The sequence below is a fragment of the Lissotriton vulgaris genome, chromosome 9 (assembly GCF_964263255.1).
Source record: "Lissotriton vulgaris chromosome 9, aLisVul1.2, whole genome shotgun sequence".
Lineage (NCBI taxonomy): Eukaryota > Metazoa > Chordata > Amphibia > Caudata > Salamandridae > Lissotriton > Lissotriton vulgaris.
In genome coordinates, this window is record NC_141697.1 from 841,451,349 (window position 1) to 841,474,171 (window position 22,823).

Genomic DNA, 22,823 nt, shown 5'->3' on the forward strand with positions numbered 1-22,823 from the left:
CCTCCTTGTACCATTTTATCGTACTTTAAGAATCGCCTATAAAATCTCGTTGAACCTTACCCTTGTGTGGTGTCCGTCTGTGGGGGGGAAGTTACTTGTCTGTACGGTCACTGGAGTCGGCTCTCCCTGGAGACCGCTCCCCCTATCCTCGGCCGACCCTCCCGGTCCGTCTAACATTGGTGGCCAGCGGCGCGATCCGAATCACCGCATAATCGTACAGACAGTAGCTCACCCCACGACGAAATCAAGATGACAACTAAAGAAAGCGGATCCACCGAGAAATTCCAGATGGAGAAATTGGACGAGTACAACCATCGTGAACTAAAACAATTCTGCATCGAACTAGGTATCGCTACCACCGGACTAAGTACCAAAGACGATTTCAAGCATGCCCTAGAGTCTTGGGCAGAGACCGGGGTCGCCGGAACCCCCGATCGAAGCATCGCAGCAAAAACCACCATGGCTCCTGAAGAGCAAAGAACGGGTCTCTCGCAAGACGAGATCCAGGAACGAGAAAGAACCCGACTACACGAGCTAGAAATGGCTCGGCTCAAAATGGACGTTGAACTTAAGTTGGCCGAACAGAAAATAAATTTAGAGCACCTGCGTCTCCGAGAAGAAAGAGAGGAGAAACAGAGACAAAGGGAGCTCGAGGAAAAGAAACTGGCATATGAACACGAGCGACGACTAGCTGAGATTGATTTACGCAAGCAGAATAAAGAAATAGGGGTGTTCGAGCAACCCCACACCCCAGGGACAACAGAGAAAAAGGTACACATCCCCAAGGATGTCGTTCGAGAATACTTCCGAGAGGACGACATCCAGCAATGGTTTAAAGCCTACGAAATCGCTATGACTGCACACCGGATCGATAGAAACGACTGGGGAGCCGGCCTATGGGGGAGATTCCTCAATGAGGGCCGCGACACCCTGCTACAGCTCCCGGACCACCAGATGACCTCCTATGACCATATGAAAGCTGCCCTCCTCACCCGCTATGGCCTCACACCCGAAATGTACCGTCAGAGGTTCCGAGACTGCACCCGCATCCCGGGTACAACTTGGGTGGACTATGTAACCTACTTTAGCCGAGCCTTCGAGGGCTGGATCAAAGGAAGCAAGGTTACAACCTACGAGCAACTGTTCAATCTCATGGTATGGGAGCACCTATCGAACAATTGCTTTATTGAACTCCGCCAGCACCTCCTCGACAGCAAGTTAACCGATCCCCGGCAGCTCGCAGCCGAAGCTGACCGATGGGAAATCACCAGAGTGGGCCGGAATGGGTCCTACGAACAGAACCGGAACAACAATGGTCAGCACCGTCCCCGAGGAGGAGGAGGGGGCCAAGGACGCGGAAGAGACAACGCTCCGGTCGCCCCCGCGGTCAGCACCACCCCCCCGGCCAACCGGGGCAGCGCCCCGGCGCGACCGGGATACCGAGCCAATGTTACGTGCCATCGATGCCAACGAGTCGGCCACTATGCCAACGATCCAAATTGCCCACAGTACCAGAGCCCAAGACCCCGCCAGGTGGCTGCTGCTGCCCTGGGGGAAGAACAGATCTCCGAGGAGCAAGAAGAATATGAGCAAGAGCATCAGGAATGGGAGCCAGCCGCCATGGCTCTAGCCTGCTTAGGGGGGAAAGACATGGTCCCGCGGGTCCCCCTACCCGCTAACACCCAGAAGTACAGCCAATGGGTGAGCATTAATGGACGCCGGGCTGAAGCCCTTCGTGACACTGGGGCCAGTGTAACAGCCGTCCGCTGTCACCTGGTGACCCCGGAACAGTATCTACCGAACATTCTCTGCCCTGTACGTTCAGCCGATAACTCGGAAAGTCTGTGTCGGATGGCCTGCGTCCCTTTCGAATGGGGGGGGTCTCCGGCATGTTGAAAGTCACGGTCCGAGACGATGCCCCCGTAGACTGCCTCCTGGGGAATGACCTTGAAAGCTCCCCGTGGGCCGCCGTAGAACGAAGAGAACACCTGGGGATGTTAGGCGTCCCGGACTGGGCGTGCGTCACCACCCGGTCCATGGCCGCCCGTGCCAGCCCCCGCCCAGAGGAACCCGAATGGCCGGCGCCACCGCCTCCGGTCGCCCCAGCCGAAACCACCGACCGTGACGCCCCCCCAGAACAAGCTCAACCTCCAGACCTCACTAACCTCGACCAGTGGCCTCAAGAGGGGGGGCCCACGCAAGAACAATTTCGCCAAGAACAGAAGACCTGTCCCTCCCTCGAGGGACTTCGCCAGCAAGCGCTCGCCCAAGGCACAGGGGATACCTCCGGCACTCACTGGGTCTACTGGGACAATGACCTGCTGTACAGTGAGCAAAGAATCGCGGAGCTGGGGGCCAGCCGAGTACTGGTGGTGCCGCTCCGTTTTAGAGACTTTCTGCTAAACCTGGCCCACGATGTCCCCCTGGCGGGACACCTGGGTCAAGATAAAACCTACAGTCGTCTGGTGACCCACTTCTTCTGGCCCAAAATGAGGAACGATGTACACCAGCATTGCCGATCTTGCCCCACGTGCCAAGCCAGTGGAAAGAGCGGCCGCAAACTAAAAGCCCCCCTGCAACCTTTTCCCGTGGTCACCACCCCGTTCGAGAGGGTCGGGATAGACATCGTGGGGCCCCTGGACCCGCGCACAAAACAAGGTCATCGGTTCATCCTGGTGCTAGTGGACCACGCCACCCGCTACCCCGAGGCTGTTCCCCTGCGAACTGTGACAGCCCCGGTAGTCGGCCGGGCTCTAATGGGGATCTTCTCCCGTGTGGGCTTCCCCCGAGAAGTCGTCAGCGACAGAGGCACGAACTTTATTTCTAAATATATGAAGTCCCTCTGGCAACAGTGCGGGGTTACCTATCGATTCACGACCCCCTATCACCCTCAAGGAAACGGACTCGTTGAGCGGTTCAACCGCACGCTCAAAGGGATGATCGGGGGGTTGGAAGAACCCCTCCGTCGCCAGTGGGATGTACTGCTGCCGTGCCTCCTCTTCGCATATCGAGAGGTTCCCCAGAAGTCCCTGGGCTTCAGCCCGTTTGAACTGCTATATGGACATCCAGTGCGGGGGCCGCTCAGCCTAGTCAAAGAGGGCTGGGAGATGCCCCCCCTAAAGAACCCACCAGATGTTTTCCGGTACCTCCTAACACTCCACAATCAGACCCGGCGGTTCAGAGAACTGGCAAAAGCCAACCTAGAGGCCAGTCAAGAGGACATGAAAAAGTGGTATGACCGGAATGCCTCCTCCATCGAATTTGAACCTGGGCAACAGGTATGGGTGATGTCCCCCACCGAACCCTGCGCCCTGCAAGACAAGTGGACGGGGCCCTTCAAAGTAGTCGAGCGCAAGGGTCCTGCCACCTATCTCATCGACATGGAATCTTCCCGGAACCCCCTCCGGGTCCTCCACGCTAACAGACTGAAACCCCACTTTGTGCGCTCCGAACTCGGCCTCCTGATGGCCACTGACAATGGGGTTGAAGAAGACTCCGAGCCCCTCCCTGACCTCCTACGGACTCAGGAGAAAGACGGCTCCGTGGATGGGGTCCGACTCTCGGAGGCCCTCACCCGAGAACAACACCAGGAGTGTCGAGTCCTCCTGTCACAGTTCGCCAACCTGTTCTCCCTCACCCCAGGGGTCACTTCCTGGTGTGTGCACGATGTGGACACGGGGGACAGCCCCCCTATCCGCCACCGGGCCTACCGCGTGCCAGATCGGGTACGGGCCTGCATCCAGGAAGAGGTAGCCAAAATGCTCACACTCGGGGTCATCGAGCCCTCAGACAGCCCCTGGGCCAGTCCTGTAGTACTGGTCCCCAAAGCGGCCGCCCCTGGCACCCCACCGGAACTCCGGTTCTGCGTCGACTACCGGGGCTTGAATGCGGTCACCAGAACAGACGCACATCCCATCCCCCGGGCGGATGAACTAATCGACCGCATGGGAGCTGCCCGCTACCTCAGCATTTTCGACCTGACAGCGGGCTACTGGCAAATCGGCCTCACACCCCGGGCCCAAGAACGTTCTGCCTTTTCCACCCCCGATGGGCATTACCATTTCAAGGTCATGCCCTTCGGCATGAAAAATGCCCCAGCAACATTTCAGCGGCTCGTCAATCAGGTCCTGGCGGGGCTCGAAGGGTTCAGTGCCGCCTACCTAGACGACATCGCTGTATACAGCCTCCATTGGTCCGAGCACCTCCACCACCTCCGAGCAGTGCTACAAGCCCTTCAGCGAGCTGGCCTCACGATCAAGGCCAGCAAATGTCAAATTGGGCAAGGATCTGTGACCTACCTCGGACACCAGGTGGGAAGCGGCCGGGTGGCCCCTCTGCAGCTCAAAATTGCCGCCATCCAGTCCTGGCAGCCACCCATCACCCAGACCGAGGTACGAGCCTTCCTGGGCCTCACGGGCTATTACCGAAGGTTCGTGAAAGACTATGGTACTATCGTGGGGCCCCTCACAGAACTCACGTCAAAAAATCAACCCAAAAAAGTCAACTGGACCCCGGAGTGCCAAACAGCATTCGAACAATTGAAAGCCGCCATGTGTTCCGCCCCAGTGCTCCAGGCCCCCGACTACAACCGGGAGTTCGTCGTCCAGACGGATGCCTCCGACCATGGCATTGGGGCAGTCCTGTCTCAAGTGAACACCGAAGGCCTTGATCAGCCAGTGGCCTTCATCAGCAGGCGCCTCCTACCACGGGAACAACGATGGAGCACCATAGAGAGGGAGGCCTTCGCTGTGGTATGGGCCCTCAAGAAGCTCCGGCCCTACCTCTTTGGCACACACTTTCGGGTGCAGACCGATCACCGACCCCTGCAGTGGCTGATGCAGATGCGGGGGGAAAACCCGAAGTTACTACGTTGGTCCATCTCCTTACAAGGGATGGACTTCACAGTTGAACACCGGCCTGGGCCGGATCACGCCAACGCAGATGGCCTGTCCCGGTTCTTCCGCCTCGACGAGGAGAGTCCCCAAGAGGATGGGTAACTCTCCCCGCCTTCAGCTGGGGGGGACGCATGTTGGACAGGCCACATGAAGGGCTGCTCTCCCCCGGCCCAAACCGGCCCGAGCCCGGTCACACAGGTACCACACACCACCCTTGCACGTCCTCCGTCCCCTCAGGGACCCCTGCCTTCGAACATATCGACCTCGTGGGCCCGCTCCACTGCTGGCCCGCGCGCCCATCCTGGGCGCCATCTTGGACACTCCACCACGAGGCCGCCTGGCCCCCGATCGACCTCAACCCTGGGCCTGGCCAGGCCTCAGACATCCCGGCACCACCATCCACCCAGGAGGTGAGCGGGCTACTTGGCAAGTCAATGGGAGAAAGAGGTGTCGATGGCTCTCCCCGCCAAGTGCCGCTCGCCCATCGCCTCCCCGGGCGCTGGCCCCACCCCCCTGCTGGGTGTCTGGACTCCCCCATCCCGGACCTCCCGACCTCCAAGTGCGAGGGTCCGGACATCAAAGAACACCAGCCCTATAACTGGGGCAGCTCCAGAGCAGGAAGGCAGTTGTATCTTGGAGTCGAGAGACGTAAAGACGAACTCATCCTTGACGGACTACTGGCGCTGCCGTAGCTCTGCCTTGTGCACCATCGCCCTGCCTGCTGGGGCTGCCGCAACCTTCGTAACCTTCGTAATCCTTCATCGTCGTCGGGACCTGCTGGCGTGGCCGCGGACCGTTTGCAACCATCATCTTCATCGGGACCTGCTGGCTCCGCCGCGGACCGTCGCTTCCTTCGTCCATCTCGGGACCTGCTGGCTCCGCCGCGGCCCGATCATCTAGAACGCCAAGCTCGAGGATTGAGAGCTATTTCCATCTTTTGGTAACCAAGACTGTCCCGCTACCCTTTCCCCAAACCAGAGACCAGAATCGAGGGGACCCCTGAGTCCAGACCTCCTTGTACCATTTTATCGTACTTTAAGAATCGCCTATAAAATCTCGTTGAACCTTACCCTTGTGTGGTGTCCGTCTGTGGGGGGGAAGTTACTTGTCTGTACGGTCACTGGAGTCGGCTCTCCCTGGAGACCGCTCCCCCTATCCTCGGCCGACCCTCCCGGTCCGTCTAACAGATACTATTACAACGGATGGTCTATTTCCCATTTGCTTATCAAGACGAAGGCCCTACACTAGTACCACCCCTCCCTATTAAGTGGTTTTGAGGATGTATCACCTCCTTGTTGTCCTGATGAAGACATAAGTCCCAAACATGCCTGGTTTGAAACATCGAAATTGCGATAAGTTATGAGGTTGATGCTGATTGACTGTACCATCAACAAAAACACGAAACTCTTTATTGGAAACGTAAAGAAACACACAAGATCACTTGGACTGCGCAGGAATGCAGAAAACCTGGCCCATTCCCAGCAGGTGATTAAGTCTACAGCAACCACCAGAAATAAACTCTTGCCATAACAAGGATTGACTAGGTAGCACAGAACAATAGGCCAAAGTCACCCTACGACTAGAATCGAAGTTATTTAACCTTGGTAAGTAAGAGCATATTTGCAATCAGCTCTCATGCACCTTAGCTTAAATCCATCCATCAGGGTAAATACACATGCTTGCATCAACAATCATGCACAACACAAGGCACGCTCCAGTCCCTAACTTTTCGAAACAATCATCTCAGAATTTTGAGCCTCTTGATTCTCACATCTCTTCACTCTACTACGTGCCACAGTACAGTGAGAAGTTACACAATTAGAGCTAACCCTTGACATTATGCACCACATAATTACCCCCAAACAGGTTATGCTACAAATGAATCAACACTCTTCCAACCAAGCACTTGCATGCCAAAGTCTTCAGAGTTTCATCGTGGTAGTATTAGCTCCAAAACAGCAACTATCCTTCAAATAAAGATGGAACAAAAGAAAATACTATGGTGCAGGGGAGAGTGTAATATATGTATGTGTTTTGTATAGCTCTGCACGTATTGTTCACTAAACAAGGATTTCTCTTTTTTAGAGATGATTTGTTTTCTTAAATTATATTAGACCGTATACACAAATACTCATGTTAGATGCTCTGAAAAAGAGAGGTAGAAGAAGACTTACCTTGGAAAAATATATTTTTTTCCCCCGAATTTTGATGACATGTCAAGAGCTTTACTGATTCGGATACAGGAAACTGCAGTCTTCTCGCCATCATCGTATACACCTAAAGGGAGAGCAGACCATAGTCATGTTGAAGCAAAGATCACATTCTACAGAAGCTGCACCTAAACCTATAAAAATCTTTCAGGACAACATTTTACTCTCAAGCACTCCCAAATAAAACTATCTTATTACTTAGACAGACCAAACATTTCTTGACACAGCTAATCTACTGGACACTGGATATGCTATTCAAATTAAAACTACTAGATACAGGTTTATGTAAAATTGTGAAGAATCTCAACAGAGTCTTCAATAAAATCAATTAATTTGGACTGCCTCACACTAATTCTAGACCCAAAAGTGCCACCCATGAGACCTCTCTCAAACCCAAGCCTTGCACTTCTGGACCTTTTATTAACCATTGCAATCGAAATCATTCCCATAGTATGGAAATCTGCTGACCATATATAATTTCATACCAGGTGGGCTTGGGCCACATATCTCAGAAGCACACAGTGCACAAGCTAAGCTTCCAGGAAATCTACAAATACCACAGATGATATGGAGTATGCTTGACAACTTCAAACAAAATTCATCCCCTAACTTGGACTTGTTCTCTACAAACTTAACTTAAGCTGGTGATACAACAGTCCATCACCATGTCATAACCTGACCTGTATATAACTCCACCTCCCCCGAAAAACCATCTAATCAAGCAAGGTAACAAAAAAGCCCCCTGGTTCAACGATGACCTTAAGAAATCCAATAAGTTCTGTCGTACTCTCGAGAAAACCTGGAGAAAAAACCCAACCACTGACAACCTAGCCACCTTCAAGTACGCCACCCGCAAACACCATCAACTGATCCGATCCACCAAGAAATCAGCATTCAAGGATCGACTTGACAACAATGCCCAAAAAAGCAAGGAACTATTCAACATCGTCAAAGAATTCACTAACCCCTCCGCCGGCACTAACGACATCACCCCCTCCCAAGACCTCTGCAACTCTCTATCATCATTCTTCCACAACAAATTCGCCGAAATACATAACAGCTTTGAAAACCAGTCCGAAGACCAGCCCACTCCACCCACCTCCGAACCAAAACCGCACTCTAACAACCTTTGCGCCTGGAACCCAATCACCACCGAAGATACCATCCGCCTGATGAACTCCATCCATTCAGGATCACCAACCGACCCATGTCCCCACCACATTTTCAACAAAGCAGACTCCATCATCGCACCCAATCTCCGCTATGTCATTAACTGTTCCCTCAACTCCACTACCTTCCCGGAAAACTGGAAACATGCCGAACTCAGCGCCCTTCTGAAGAAACCCACGGCAGACCCAACCGAACTTAAGAACTACCGCCCCATCACGCTCCTCCCATTCCCTGCCAAAGTCATCGAGAAAGCCGTCAACAGTCAGCTCGCCGCCTTCCTCGAATCCAACAAATCCCTTGACCCCTCACAGTCTGGCTTCCGAGCCAAACACAGCACCGAAACCGCCCTCATCGCAGCAACAGACGACATCCGAACACTACTGGACAACGGAGAAACAGTTGCTCTCATCTTACTTGACCTCTCCGCAGCCTTCGACACAGTCTGTCATAGCACCCTCATACAACGCCTCAGCAACGTCGGAATACAAGGAAAAGCATTGGACTGGATCATATCACCGGAAGAACCCAGAGAGTCCGCCTCCCCCCTTTCAAATCAGAGGCCACCGAAGTCATCTGCGGCGTACCACAAGGATCATCACTCAGTCCCACCCTCTTCAACGTATACATGAGTCCCCTCGCTTCCATCGCACGCCAACACAACCTCAACATCATCTCCTACGCAGACGACACCCAGCTGATCCTCTCCCTAACCAAAGACCCAAACACAGCCAAAACCAACTTACACGAAGGAATGAAAGAAGTAGCCGAGTGGATGAAGAACAGCCGTTTAAAATTAAACTCGGACAAAACAGAAGTCCTCATCTTAGGGCCATCCCCATCTGCCTGGGACGACTCAGGGTGGCCACCGGCCTTCGGAACCGCACCCATACCTACGGACCACGCACGTAACCTGGGCTTCATCTTGGACTCCTCCCTCTCGATGACCAGACAAGTCAACGCCGTCTCATCATCTTGCTTCAACATCCTACGAATGCTCAAAAAAATCTTCAGTTGGATCCCCACCGAAACAAGAAAGACGGTCACCCACGCACTGGTCACAAGCCGACTGGATTACGGAACACCCTATATGCCGGAACCACAGCCAAACTACAGAAAAAACTCCAACGCATCCAAAACGCCTCAGCCAGACTCATATTGGACATCCCTCGGCAAGCTCACATTTCCGGCCACCTGAAAGACCTCCATTGGCTCCCTGTCAACAAGAGAATATTGTTCCGTCTCCTCACCCACGCACACAAAGCCCTCTACGACCTAGGACCCGAATGCCTCAACACGCGTCTATCCTTATACACCCCCTCCCGACAGCTATGATCGTCCAATCAAGCCCTCACCGCAATTCCGCGCATCCACAGATCCACCATGGGGGGGAAGATCCTTCTCCTACTTAGCGGCCAAAACCTGGAATTCTCTCCCCACCCACCTCCGCCTTACACAGAACCACCTCTCCTTCAGAAAGCAACTAAAAACTTGGATATTCGATAAGTAAAACAACTCCCTCCCTCAAGCGCCTTGAGACCCTCTGGGTGAGTAGTGCGCTATACAAATTTTGGAACTTGAACTTGAACTTGCAGAGTGTTGTAAAAAGGGGCGTGGCCTCTGAACACCTCTCTGCAACGCAGCTCCCTGGCGCATACTGGAGGTACCTGGTGGTCTAGTTGGCCCCCTGGGGACATCTGGATTGAAGATGAATTAATTACCCAACTTAAAACGCGCCACAGGGCGTGTTTGCACACTTATCACCTCAGGCCCCTCGCCCTACCTTCACCACTGTGCAAACTCGCCCCGTGGCGCATTTTTAGTTGGGGGATTAAGTCCCCTTGAATCCTGAGGTCCCCTGGCGGCCAACTAGCCCACCAAGTACCTCCAGTAAGCGCCACAGAGCTGCGTTCTGGAAAAACTTCATTGGCTTCCTATAGCACAAAGATGTGCCTTCAAACTGAGTTGCATCATTTTCAAATCCTTGAATGGCAGAAATCCTACATTTATAGACAGCATGATCACAAGATACAACCCAACCCGTAACCTGAGATCCGCCCCCTTGCATCTTCTGACAGCACCTTCCTTCAAACAGAAACGATTTGGAGGATCCAGATTCTCCACACTGGCCCCAAGATACTGAAATTCCATGCCGCTAGAGATTAGATCCTGCACGGACCTCATTACATTCCGCAAACTTAAAAAAACATGGCTTTTTAAACAGGCATACAAGTAATTCTAGAATAAATTGCTCCACCTTCACCTTTCCCAGTAGCGCCAAGAAACCGATCTGGTGTACGAGCGCTTTACAAATCAGCTATAACATAACATAACATAACATAACAGGTGTAAAAAGGGGCGTGGCCTCAGAACACCTCTCTGCGACGCAGCTCCCTGGCGCATAATCCTAAATGTCCATATTAGATTGTTGTTAAATTAAAATATGCTGTCAATGCCACTAGATATACTTATTTTACCTGTTGGGTAAAAGAAGCAGGATGTGCCTATGCAATGACAACGTTAGAGGCCCCATATGTTGTATTATGATTAGCCTGGAAGTCTATGTATGACAAGAATCACAGTGCCACTGGGGTTCTTTTTTAGAAAGAATTCACTTATTTTAATACGTAGGAGGTGGACAGGGGTTTGTGTGGATAATGTGTGGGGGGGAAGTCATAATGGGATACACAGGTGTGTTCCATTCCCCAAAAATCAGATAAACTGTAACTATTAGAATTGGTCCTAGAATTTTGCCATGCCGTATTATCAACATCATACAAAACAATATATTTAGTTAGGGTCCAAGGGAATATTTAAAGACCACCTGGGCAGCGACCCCCACAGCAAGATACTAAGCAACAAATATGGCTCTCAAGGGTCGAAAACAAATGGTACTTTGTGCTGCAAGTTAGACGGAAAACTCAATAATTAGAAGAGAACTACAGGTATTAAAGGATACCCATCAGTAGCCGTCCTGTACCGCCCTATTCATCATTTGGGCTTCCTCAACTTCTCCATCATAGATATTCACCCACAGGGAATAGATGTACATATCCCATAAGTTAGTTAGTATGGGCGAGATAGAGAGACAAACAAAACAGGGTATGAGTGTTTTGGCTACTAGGTTTTGCAGTGCAAATAATCTTGTGAAAAAAGAAATATCTTGTGTGTGAAAATTAAGTAAAATTAGAGAGAATGGGAGAAAAAGTAATTTTAATAGTATCTCTCATCCGTCCAAATGTTATAAACAGTGTGAAGTAGCAGTACGTAACAAATATCTGCTATATCTAAAGAGTGGTCGACATGTTTCAGCAGATCAGTGGACACAAGTGTCCTCTGCTTTCATCAGAACCTATAGATAGGTGTTGTTGAAGACACTGCAATGTTTAAGTGAATCAATCAAAATAAAGGATAAGTCAAAACCAAATCACCTGAATGACTAGGTGTAGTTTATTTTCACCTCCTGACGTAGGATTTTTCTGGAGAAGGATATCCATCATACATATAGAACAAAGACAAGGAAGATACACAAAAATATATACATCATAGGTGAAACAGCAATCATTAGTATTCATCACGCCACCCATGTAGTGTATCCAACACTAGTGTCCCCTGAAAGATGGTTTCAAGGGTACTTAATACCTCTTACCTATTATGTAGGAGGGATTAGCCTTACCTCACCTGGCTGCGGCTCCGGTAGAAGGAGCACCGCGCTGAAAAGGCAGAAGGCATGTGTAGACTTAACAAATGTCTCTACATTACATTCTGGACCCATATGTGCATATTAAAATAGGAAGTACCCAGCTCCTTAGGACATGATTAATTAGACTAACAGAAATGACATATCAAATTGGCTATATCTCAAAGTGCCCATTCAGCCTGAATAGCTCCTAGCCATATTTGTTGTAATGATATTTGAATGGACCACAAAGATAATACAAAACTAGTAAAAAAAGGGGGAGGTTAAAAAGGGGGGTTAACGTCTAGCACTAATGTCAATTAAGTAGAAGTCAGCGAAGTCAGCATTAGTGTTGACACCGGCAGACCTTTTTTCTATCAAGCCACCCGTTGAATAACCAATGTCGATTGTAATTATCGTGGTTGCCCGTCTCTTTTTGTGGTGGATGAAGGACCATAGGCTATTACTGATGTCTGGAAAAAATTTACAAAGTCCAGGTTACTAAATCACACACAAGCAGCAACCTGATATTACATGGGGAAACGTATCCGTGTGATTACCCTCAACATTTAATCCTCCACAAACAGGCCTACCAGCTAAAGTTTTAGCTTTTGAACAAGCCGTGGAAAATGACATATCCAGATCACACTTCGAAGATGAGCACACTTTCATGAATCTTCCTAAAGCAGAACAAACTGCATTAAGAGGTCCTGTTAACCATCAAGCCAGCGGGACAAAGGGGGCACAATTGTTCTCCTTGATACAACAATATACCGCGACGAATGCCTTCAGCAATTACGAGACAGGAGATCATACAGACCACTCACGGAAGATCCAACAGCGAGGCTTGGCAACACCATTGGCCATATGGTTGAGGAAGCACTATCGGAAGGATGGATTACGGCAGAAGAGGCAGGTTTTCTTCAAACTGCACACCCTACCATGCCTTACTTTTACATCCTTCCTAAAATTCAGAGGCCTCCACCAGGCCGCCCTATCATCTCCGGGATCGGATCAATTCTTGAACCTCTGTCTACATTCACAGACCATTTCCTACATTCAATGGTAAAAGAGATGCCTACGTTCCTTCAGGACGCAAAAGATGTCTTACGGATACTTCCTGACTTTGAATTTGACATCACTAGGGACCTTTTAGTGTCTTTTGATGTAGAATCACTTTATACATCGATTCCCCAGAACGAGACTCTTGAAGTCATAGCCTCTCTATTGCTTGAAAGGAATTTAGTCTCTATTACTCCTGTGAGTTTGATAGTGGTGTGTGCATTTCTTGCAAAGAAAGAAAATTTCTTTCGATTTGAAGATACTATTTACCTCCAGACTTCAGGGACCAGCATGGGAAGCGTTTTCGCTCCTAGTCTGGCGAACCTCTATGTTCATCATTTTGAACAGGAGCATGTTCTGACACCAACAAATCCATACCTTGAATCGATACGCACTTGGAAGCGGTGTATTGACGATATTTTCGCCATTTGGCGAGGCGGTACTGAAGATCTCTTAGCGTTTCTCCAGGGGCTAAATGTCAGGAATCAATTCTTACGCTTCACGGTGGAATATGACTGTAAAAAATTGGCATTCCTAGACTTGTTAATTACAGCAACACCAAGCGGTTTGTCATCACAACTTTACAAAAAGCCAATGGCACGTAATTCCCTACTCCCCTTCGATAGTTGTCATCCAAAGGCTCTCAGGAACAACTTACCCTATGGACAGTTCCTACGGATTCAAAGGAACTGTTCCACAAGAGAAAGCTTTGCAGAACATGCACACAATCTGGAGAAACAACTACAAGCAAAACAGTATCCCAGAAAATTGGTGCGCCAATCGCTTAAACGGGCTGCAAACAACAATAGAGAATCACTCTTAGAATCAACACCAACGAAAGAGAAGACCCAACGAATTACCTTTGTCAACACCTACAACACCAGGTCTAATCAAATACAAAAGATCGTTAAGCGACATTGGTCAATTCTAAATACAGGCGCGGATACCCTACCGCCACCGCTTTTTGCCTTTAAACGAGGGCCTAATCTCAAAGATAAATTGGTTCATACTCGACCTAAAACTAAAATGTCAAGGGCAGTTGGTACTCTATGGGATCTTCCAGCAGTGGTAGGCCATGATCCTTGTGGCAATTGTGCGGCTTGCCCCCAGACCTCTAGATCTATCTCCATTGACATAGGCATAGATCGACCATGGGAACAAAGGAGATTTACCAACTGTAATAGTGAACGACTAATTTACATGATTACCTGTCCATTCCAATTGAAATATATTGGCATGACGACGAGAAAGATCAAAGTCCGGATCTCAGAGCATAAAAGCATGATACGGTGCGGTAGACAAGCCACCAGACTGACCAATCATTTCCTAGATGCGAAACATCGCCCCACTGATTTCAGATGGACAGTGGTTGAACAACTATTTATCCCAGAACATACAGCTGATGTAAGTAAATACCTACTTATTAAAGAACAAAAGTGGGTATATAAGCTTGGCACTGATAAGACTGGCCTCAATGAAGACCTACCTTGGATGTCCTTGGAAATTGCTTATCTACTAATGATTTTTCTTCACCATTTGTAAATGCCTTATAACACTCATGAGTGGCACTTACTCAGCCTTGGCATCTTTTTAGTGAACCCAATATATACATCTTGTATTGCCAATGGCTTGCTCTCTAGAGATTACAATTATGATGACCTTCTGTGCTATAGTCCACAACTCAAAATATCATTTATTCGGAGTTTTTTCTCCGCATCTTGATATTGCTGTTTAATCTGTATTTATGACTTTAAGGATCCTGCTCACTAACAGGGACTACATTTCCCATGAGTATGAGGCGCACCCTGTTCGTTTACTATATCATCCACAAGTAGCAGACATAGCTTTTTTGAGCTATGCTGGCTCGATCTGGATTATGTCCCATTCATGGCGTTTTTATCCTTCTTTTTAAGCCTTCTATATTATATACTGATAATGTTTGGACATTGGGCCATTTATATCCATATATATTTGCCTCTATTTATCAAATAGGCAAAACTACTATGGTGCATCGCATTGCTTGTGAATAAATCGATTAGATACGACAATTAGAAGGGACTTGCTTCGGTAACCCCGAATCGCGCGTCCTATCTGGACTCAATTTCCCATGACTCCTATCCTCGTCACGTGACCGCATGCTCTGCGTGTCACGGAGTGTTGATACCTGAACTAAAAAATGGCGGCGCAGCTCCCACCGACCACCTCCCCGAGTCGGCTTGGATGCAGGCCGGGAGTACCGACGGAGAGGTAAGCCGGTGGGAGAGAGAGACAGCCACGCTTTGTTTGGGGGCATTTTTTGTAAGCAAACATTCGGCTGTAATATGTAATCGCACGGATACATTTCCCCATGTAATATCAAGTTGCCACTTGTGTGCGATTTGGTAACCTGGACTTTGTAAATGTTATCAGACATCAGTAATAGCCTATGGTCCTTCTTCTACCACAAAAAGAGACGGGCAACCACGATAATTACAATCAACATTGGTTATTCAATGGGTGGCTTGATAGAACTAGGTCTGCCGGTGTCAACAATAATGCTGACTTCGCTGACTTCTACTTAATTGACATTAGTGCTAGACGGTAACCCCCCTTTTTAACCTCCCCCTTGTTTTACTAGTTTTGAATCATCTTTGTGGTCCATTCAAATAGCATTACAACAAATATGGCTAGGAGCTATTCAGGCTGAATGGGCACTTTGAGATATAGCCAATTTGAGATGTTATTTCTGTTAGTCTAATTAATCATGTCCTAAGGAGATGGGTTCTTACTATTTTAATATGCACATATGGGTCCAGAATGTAATGTAGAGACATTTGTTAAGTCTACACATGCCTTCTGCCTTTTCAGCGCGGTGCTCCTTTTATCGGAGCCGCAGCCAGGTGAGGTGAGGCTAATCCCTCCTACATAATAGGTAAGAGGTATTAAGTACCGTTGAATCCATCTTTCAGGGGACACTAGTGTTGGATACACTACATGGGTGGCGTGATGAATACTAATGATTGCTGTTTCACCTATGATGTATATATTTTTGTGTATCTTCCTTGTCTTTGTTCTATATGTATGATGGATATCCTTCTCCAGAAAAATCCTACGTCAGGAGGTGAAAAGAAACTAAACCTAGTGATTCAGGTGATTTGGTTTTGACTTATCCTTTATTTTGATTGATTCACTTAAACATTGCAGTGTCTTCTACAACACCTATCTATAGGTCCTGATGAAAGCAGAGGACACTTGTGTCCATTGTTCTGCTGAAACAGGTCGACCACTCTTTAGATATAGCAGATATTTGTTACATACTGCTACTTCACACTGTCTTTAACATTTGGACAGATGAGAGATACTATTAAAATTACTTTTTCCCCCATTCTTTCCAATTTTACTTAATTTTCACACACAAGATATTTCTTTTTACACAAGATTATTTGCACTGCAAAACCTAGTAGCCATAACACTCATACCCTGTTTTGTTTGACTCTCTATCTCGCCCATACTAACTAACTTATGGGATATGTACATCTATTCCCTGTGGGTGAATATCTATGATAGAGAAGTTGAGGAAGCCCAAATGATGAATAGGGCCGTACAGGAAGGCTACTGATGGGTATCCTTTAATACCTGTAGTTCTCTTCTAATTTTTGAGTTTTCCATCTAACTTTCAGCACAAAGTACCATTTGTTTTCGACCCTTGGGAGCCATATTCGTTGCTTAGTATTATCAATATCACCTCCTCGTTATTGATCACCATTCTTTCTTTCTTTTTGTATTTATTTAACACCTTCTTTTCACAAAATGTTTTTGACCACTGACGCGGATGTACCTGCACCCACATTCCGAGTATAATAGGAATATCCAGGAATGTATTGAGTATCGTTGATGGGGAAGTAGGTGTAATGAGGGTACATTACCCTTTAAGAGAGTGCATATGATATTCCAATTGCATCTTGATAAGTTAGCCGATTGTATTATGCTATGATGAACTGTATCTACCTGCCTCTTTTCCCATAGAGAAACCTATTCATGGTTTGATTGGAGGGTACATTACCTATCGATGTTGGGTTTTTTCCTTTGAACATTGGATTCTTTGAGCTTACTGAATTTTGTAGATCAATTAGGGTACATTACCCATGTATGATAATAATTTTCTGAAATTTTTTGAAATTTTGAAATTATGCAACTTTATTGAATTGATCTACTGTTGCCATTATACACGCATTTTGAAAGTGTTACAATATGGGATTCAAAGGTGGATGCTTTGAATACCCCCGAGTTTCAGTATGGAGGCATTTACTGTGACTCGGTTATTCACTTGTGATACGGGCCACAGTTATACACTTGAGCGAGCAGGAGACTTGTGTATATATTGGCTTACGCCATAGGGTTTCATAAGATCGAGTGTGGAACTTTATTTATGCAGGATGCACTTCTGAATTATTCCATAATTCACCGGAATGATGTATGTATATATATTGTTTATCCTGGATGAAATGGAAACATAACATTGTTTATTTAAAACTTTATTGCAATGTATGAATTTTATTTTAACGCATGATGCAGAAAGATGTAGTATGTTTTCAGTTTCTATGCATTTGACCTTTATTTCTACGGAGAGTTGGGCGCAGGTCACCAAACTTGAAAAAGGAATCGCTGAAACGCGTTGTTGTGGGCATAATAAAGTGTAATTGTGCTATCCTCTGGTGTGTCATTTGCCTTATCTCTGGAGGTTGTACGCTTTTGATAATATTAACGGGGTTGTCGTCAACGCTTTTGGCACTGGCGTCGCTAAGAGGAGAATCGACGAAGTATGACGAAGTGTGCTGTGTATATATATATATATATATATATATATATATATTCACTGAAAAAACCATAGGTTATAGACCATATATAGTTAGGAATTCGCATTTACAAAACCTTATTTTACTCACACAAAACCATTGAAATTCCATATATAGTTAGTTGCACTAACTATATATCGCGCACCCGCAATCCACTGCTGATGATGTCACATATTACATCATTCATGACATGGTCAGTGACATCACTGATGACATCACTGATGACATCTCAAATGACATCACTGATGACATCTCAAATGACATCACTGATGACATCACTGATGACATCTCATTTGACATTACTGATCACATCACTGATGATATCATTCATGTGATAATACGATGAACCTCTTCAGACTCTAATATAACCTTAGATACAATCAGTGTAAACAGACACTCACAGACTGTCACTCATCCATGGAGTTACTCACACACCTAGTCAGTCATGCAAAGAATCAATCACACCTCCATTTCCTCAACTATACAGTTATACAAACTTTACTTATTCAAACATATACTAACACATATTTACTCTCTTATACAATCCCTGATACAAGTTCACAATGATCCATACAGCCACTCACACATTCACTGGCTCTTATGCACAGTTATTTATATATGTCAACTCTCACATGTACTGTGTTTTACATATGTACTTACTTTGACATGTAGCACTGAGATATCCATTCACTCACCAATACACTCATGCACACAGTCAACCACCCATACAGCTGTTTCCACATGCACTTTTGAAACCATACATCTAGTGAATCAACTGCTCACACATCTATGCACAGAGTCATACACCTCCCAGCCACCCACACACACACTCAGTCTCCCATACAAATACTTGGGCAACCAATCAATAACCCATATAGTTACTCATATAGCTACTTATCAACACATGCAACAGTTTACAGAACAACAGACATAATGATGCACAAATTAAGACAGTTTAGTCACTAACCCATGCACTCAGTGAGACACATTTAATCACTCACTCATACAGTCAGTCATGCACCTACTAAATCCTTCATCCAGACACTTATACATCCACTCATTCTTCAATATGTAAGACATATTTTAACTTTACAGAAACATACAGTCACTGGATGTTGTCATCAGTGATGTCATCAGTGATGTCATTTGAGATGTCATCAGTGATGTCATCAGTGATGTCACTGACCATGTCATGAATGATGTAATATGTGACATCATCAGCAGTGGATTGCGGGTGCGCGATATATAGTTAGTGCAACTAACTATATATGGAATTTCAATGGTTTTGTGTGAGTAAAATAAGGTTTTGTAAATGCGAATTCCTAACTATATATGGTCTATAACCTATGGTTTTTTCAGTGAATTTTCAAGGTTTTGTAAATGCTAATTCCTAACTATATATGGTCTATAACCTATGGTTTTTTCAGTGAATTTTCAAGGTTTTGTAAATGCTAATTCCTAACTATATATGGTCTATAGCCTATGGTTTTTTCAGTGAATATATAAATATACATACATATATAAACATATATCATCTGTATATCTATATAAATACAAACATAAATGCATGCATACATATACTTATATGCATACAGATGCATGTTATTTACATGAAAGTTGAAAAAACACTAATAAAAGCAAAGCTAAAAAGCCACCTCATTACAAACAGAATGGCTTTAACTTAAACGAGGGCGAGATCTATTGCATTTTCAATGCTTGTTTACTTTGGTTCCATCAAGAAGGCATTCAGATGTGTGTAAATGTTTTAAGAGTTACCACTTTATTCCAATCAAGATGGCTTCAGGTGTGCCATACCTTTGTAATAAGTAGGACTGTTAGCGCTCTAGTTGTTCTTTAGAACACTCTGGGACATTCTGTCATTGGGCTATACTTGGGCTACATCTGGGTGATATTTGGGCTACATTTGGGCTCTTTTGTCTCTGGTAGCCATTTTGGGAGACTGCATGTCAGAATTTTCTAATGAAATAGAAGAGGATTTGAAAAGTCACTCAAAATGTGCCCTAATTTTTCTTTCTGCAGCACTAATAATACCTTCTATTGCATAATATACCCCCTCATTTTGTTCCTTTTTAAATTAAATGTTTTAAGAGTTACCACTTTATTCCAATCAAGATGGCTTCAGCTGTGCCATACCTTTGTAATAAGTAGGACTGTTAGCGCTCTAGTTGTTCTTTAGAACACTCTGGGACATTCTGTCATTGGGCTATACTTGGGCTACATCTGGGTGATATTTGGGCTACATTTGGGCTCTTTTGTCTCTGGTGGCCATTTTGGGAGACTGCATGTCAGAATGTTTTAATGAAATAGAAAAGGATTTGAGAAGTCACTCAAAATGTGCCCTAATTTTTCATTCTGCAGCACTAATCATACTTTCTATGGCAAAATATACCCACTCATGTTGTTTCTTTTTAAATTAAATGTTTTAAGAGTTACCACTTTATTCCAATCAAGATGGCTTCAGGTGTGCCATACCTTTGTAATAAGTAGGACTGTTAGCGCTCTAGTTGTTCTTTAGAACACTCTAGGAGGCTGCAGTAGAACACAAAGGAATCAACTGACAGTCTCTGTCCTTGTTGGATGTACATGTTTTACTGAGAATGTCAGACTTCATTTTCACATGACTGAGAAAGATAATGTGAATTTACAGAAAATATGCTTTCAGTTTAGCTTATATATCCCCTTCCAAACCACTGTGGGAAAATCATGAGATATTAGTTTTCTTTCAAACAATATTCATGATATCACAGCAGAAGGTTTTTTCACATGGTAAAATCACCTTAGAACCCACCACAATTCCTAAAACGAGTATGGTACCATCAACAAATGATTTATAATGTAACTAAAGTCCTAAAACCCTCTATTAACTACAATGCTTTTTAATGAGGTGCTATCATGTATATTGGTCCCAAGATGGCTGCCAATACTTCTTGGATGAAGTGCTGACAGCCAATCAGATCAGATGTGTGGTTAGGCTCCGCCCAGATATATATCTTTTTTTGAACCTAAATTACTCAAAATCCGCTGAAGCACATATATTGAGACCTAGCAAAGGCACATCGGGCTAACAGTCCCTACAATTTTGCCAAGTTTCGTGCAAATCCATTCAGCCGTTCGAGCTAAAAGTGAGGCCAACCGCCCTATGGAAATTAACATGGGAAAAACGCGTTTTGGGACCCCCCTTTTTTCTCGGCCCCCCCTTGATGAAACCCCCCCCAAATTGTCAGGGGCTGCTCAGAAACAAAATGTTCCATTTTCCTGAAAATTTCAGCCAATTCCGTCCACAAACGCCAAAGTTATTAGATATAGAATTTTCAAAAATCCCATAGAGAAAAAATCCTAACTATATATACCTACTGGCGACCGCCAGTAGGATATATATATATATATATATATATATATATATATATATATATATATATATATATATATATATATATATATATATATATATATATCCAATCTTGCCAAACTCATCCGATACGAAGAAGGCGCTGACACCATGAATCTCAATCCAATATATATGCAAAGAATTCCTCCCGAAGAAAAGAGCAGAAGCCACATCGGGGAAAGGTGACACCATTTATTTCTTTCATTTTGGCGAATGCATTTCGGCCTGTTCTGGCCTTCATCAGCGCCGTGGTGAGTCTTAGGGAATCAATGGCGCTGTGCCTCTAAATGTACCTGGCCGCACTGTGATAGGTGCGATGTCCGCTCCGCCCCTCAGCAGCTGAAATCGCTGACGTTGATCTCGGTCCTGGATGAATCCAGAACTCAAATTCCCAGGATGCACCAGTGGCTCCCAGGTAGGTGCTGCCCAGGGTCGTACTCAGAATAGTCCAAGTAATCAGCAGATGGCCGGGTACTCTGCACAGCATACCAGTGGCCCTGAGAAAGAAACTGCACGAAGTCACCTCGAGTCCCCTTTGACCTCTTCAGCCTTGGGCACGGGTTTCACATCACGGGGGCAGAATGAACCATGCATCCCGCCCAAGCAGAGGTTAATAACCTCGCTGTACCACTCTAATTCACTCGTGCTGAAGGCGGGCCTGGAGTTATTCAATAACTTGAAGGAAAAGTCTTGCCGGAGCAGGTGCCAGAGACTCCAGGCCAGCTTGTGAAGGGGGGGCTTCTGTAGCGCGCTTCTGGAAAGCGCGTGATAAGAATGCAAAGAACTCCTCCCGAAGAAAAGAGCAGAAGCCACATCGGGGAAAGGTGACACCATTTATTTCTTTCATTTTGGCGAATGCATTTCGGCCTGTTCTGGCCTTCATCAGCGCCGTGGTGAGTCTTAGGGAATCAATGGCGCTGTGCCTCTAAATGTACCTGGCCGCACTGTGATAGGTGCGATGTCCGCTCCGCCCCTCAGCAGCTGAAATCGCTGACGTTGATCTCGGTCCTGGATGAATCCAGAACTCAAATTCCCAGGATGCACCAGTGGCTCCCAGGTAGGTGCTGCCCAGGGTCGTACTCAGAATAGTCCAAGTAATCAGCAGATGGCCGGGTACTCTGCACAGCATACCAGTGGCCCTGAGAAAGAAACTGCACGAAGTCACCTCGAGTCCCCTTTGACCTCTTCAGCCTTGGGCACGGGTTTCACATCACGGGGGCAGAATGAACCATGCATCCCGCCCAGGCAGAGGTTAATAACCTCGCTGTACCACTCTAATTCACTCGTGCTGAAGGCGGGCCTGGAGTTATTCAATAACTTGAAGGAAAAGTCTTGCCGGAGCAGGTGCCAGAGACTCCAGGCCAGCTTGTGAAGGGGGGGCTTCTGTAGCGCGCTTCTGGAAAGCGCGTGATAAGAATGCAAAGAACTCCTCCCGAAGAAAAGAGCAGAAGCCACATCGGGGAAAGGTGACACCATTTATTTCTTTCATTTTGGCGAATGCATTTCGGCCTGTTCTGGCCTTCATCAGCGCCGTGGTGAGTCTTAGGGAATCAATGGCGCTGTGCC

General features: G+C 46.5%; 1 protein-coding gene across 1 annotated transcript in view; it reads right to left on the reverse strand.

Moving 5' to 3' along the window:
- ATG2A (autophagy related 2A) overlaps positions 1-22,823 on the reverse strand; it is a 2,120,972-nt gene that overhangs the window by 1,067,879 nt on the left and 1,030,270 nt on the right. Inside the window, exon 16 of the mRNA XM_086939522.1 lies at positions 7,070-7,172. Within this exon, the coding sequence (XP_086795648.1) occupies positions 7,070-7,172 (103 nt within the window). The remainder of the gene's footprint in view (positions 1-7,069; positions 7,173-22,823) is intronic.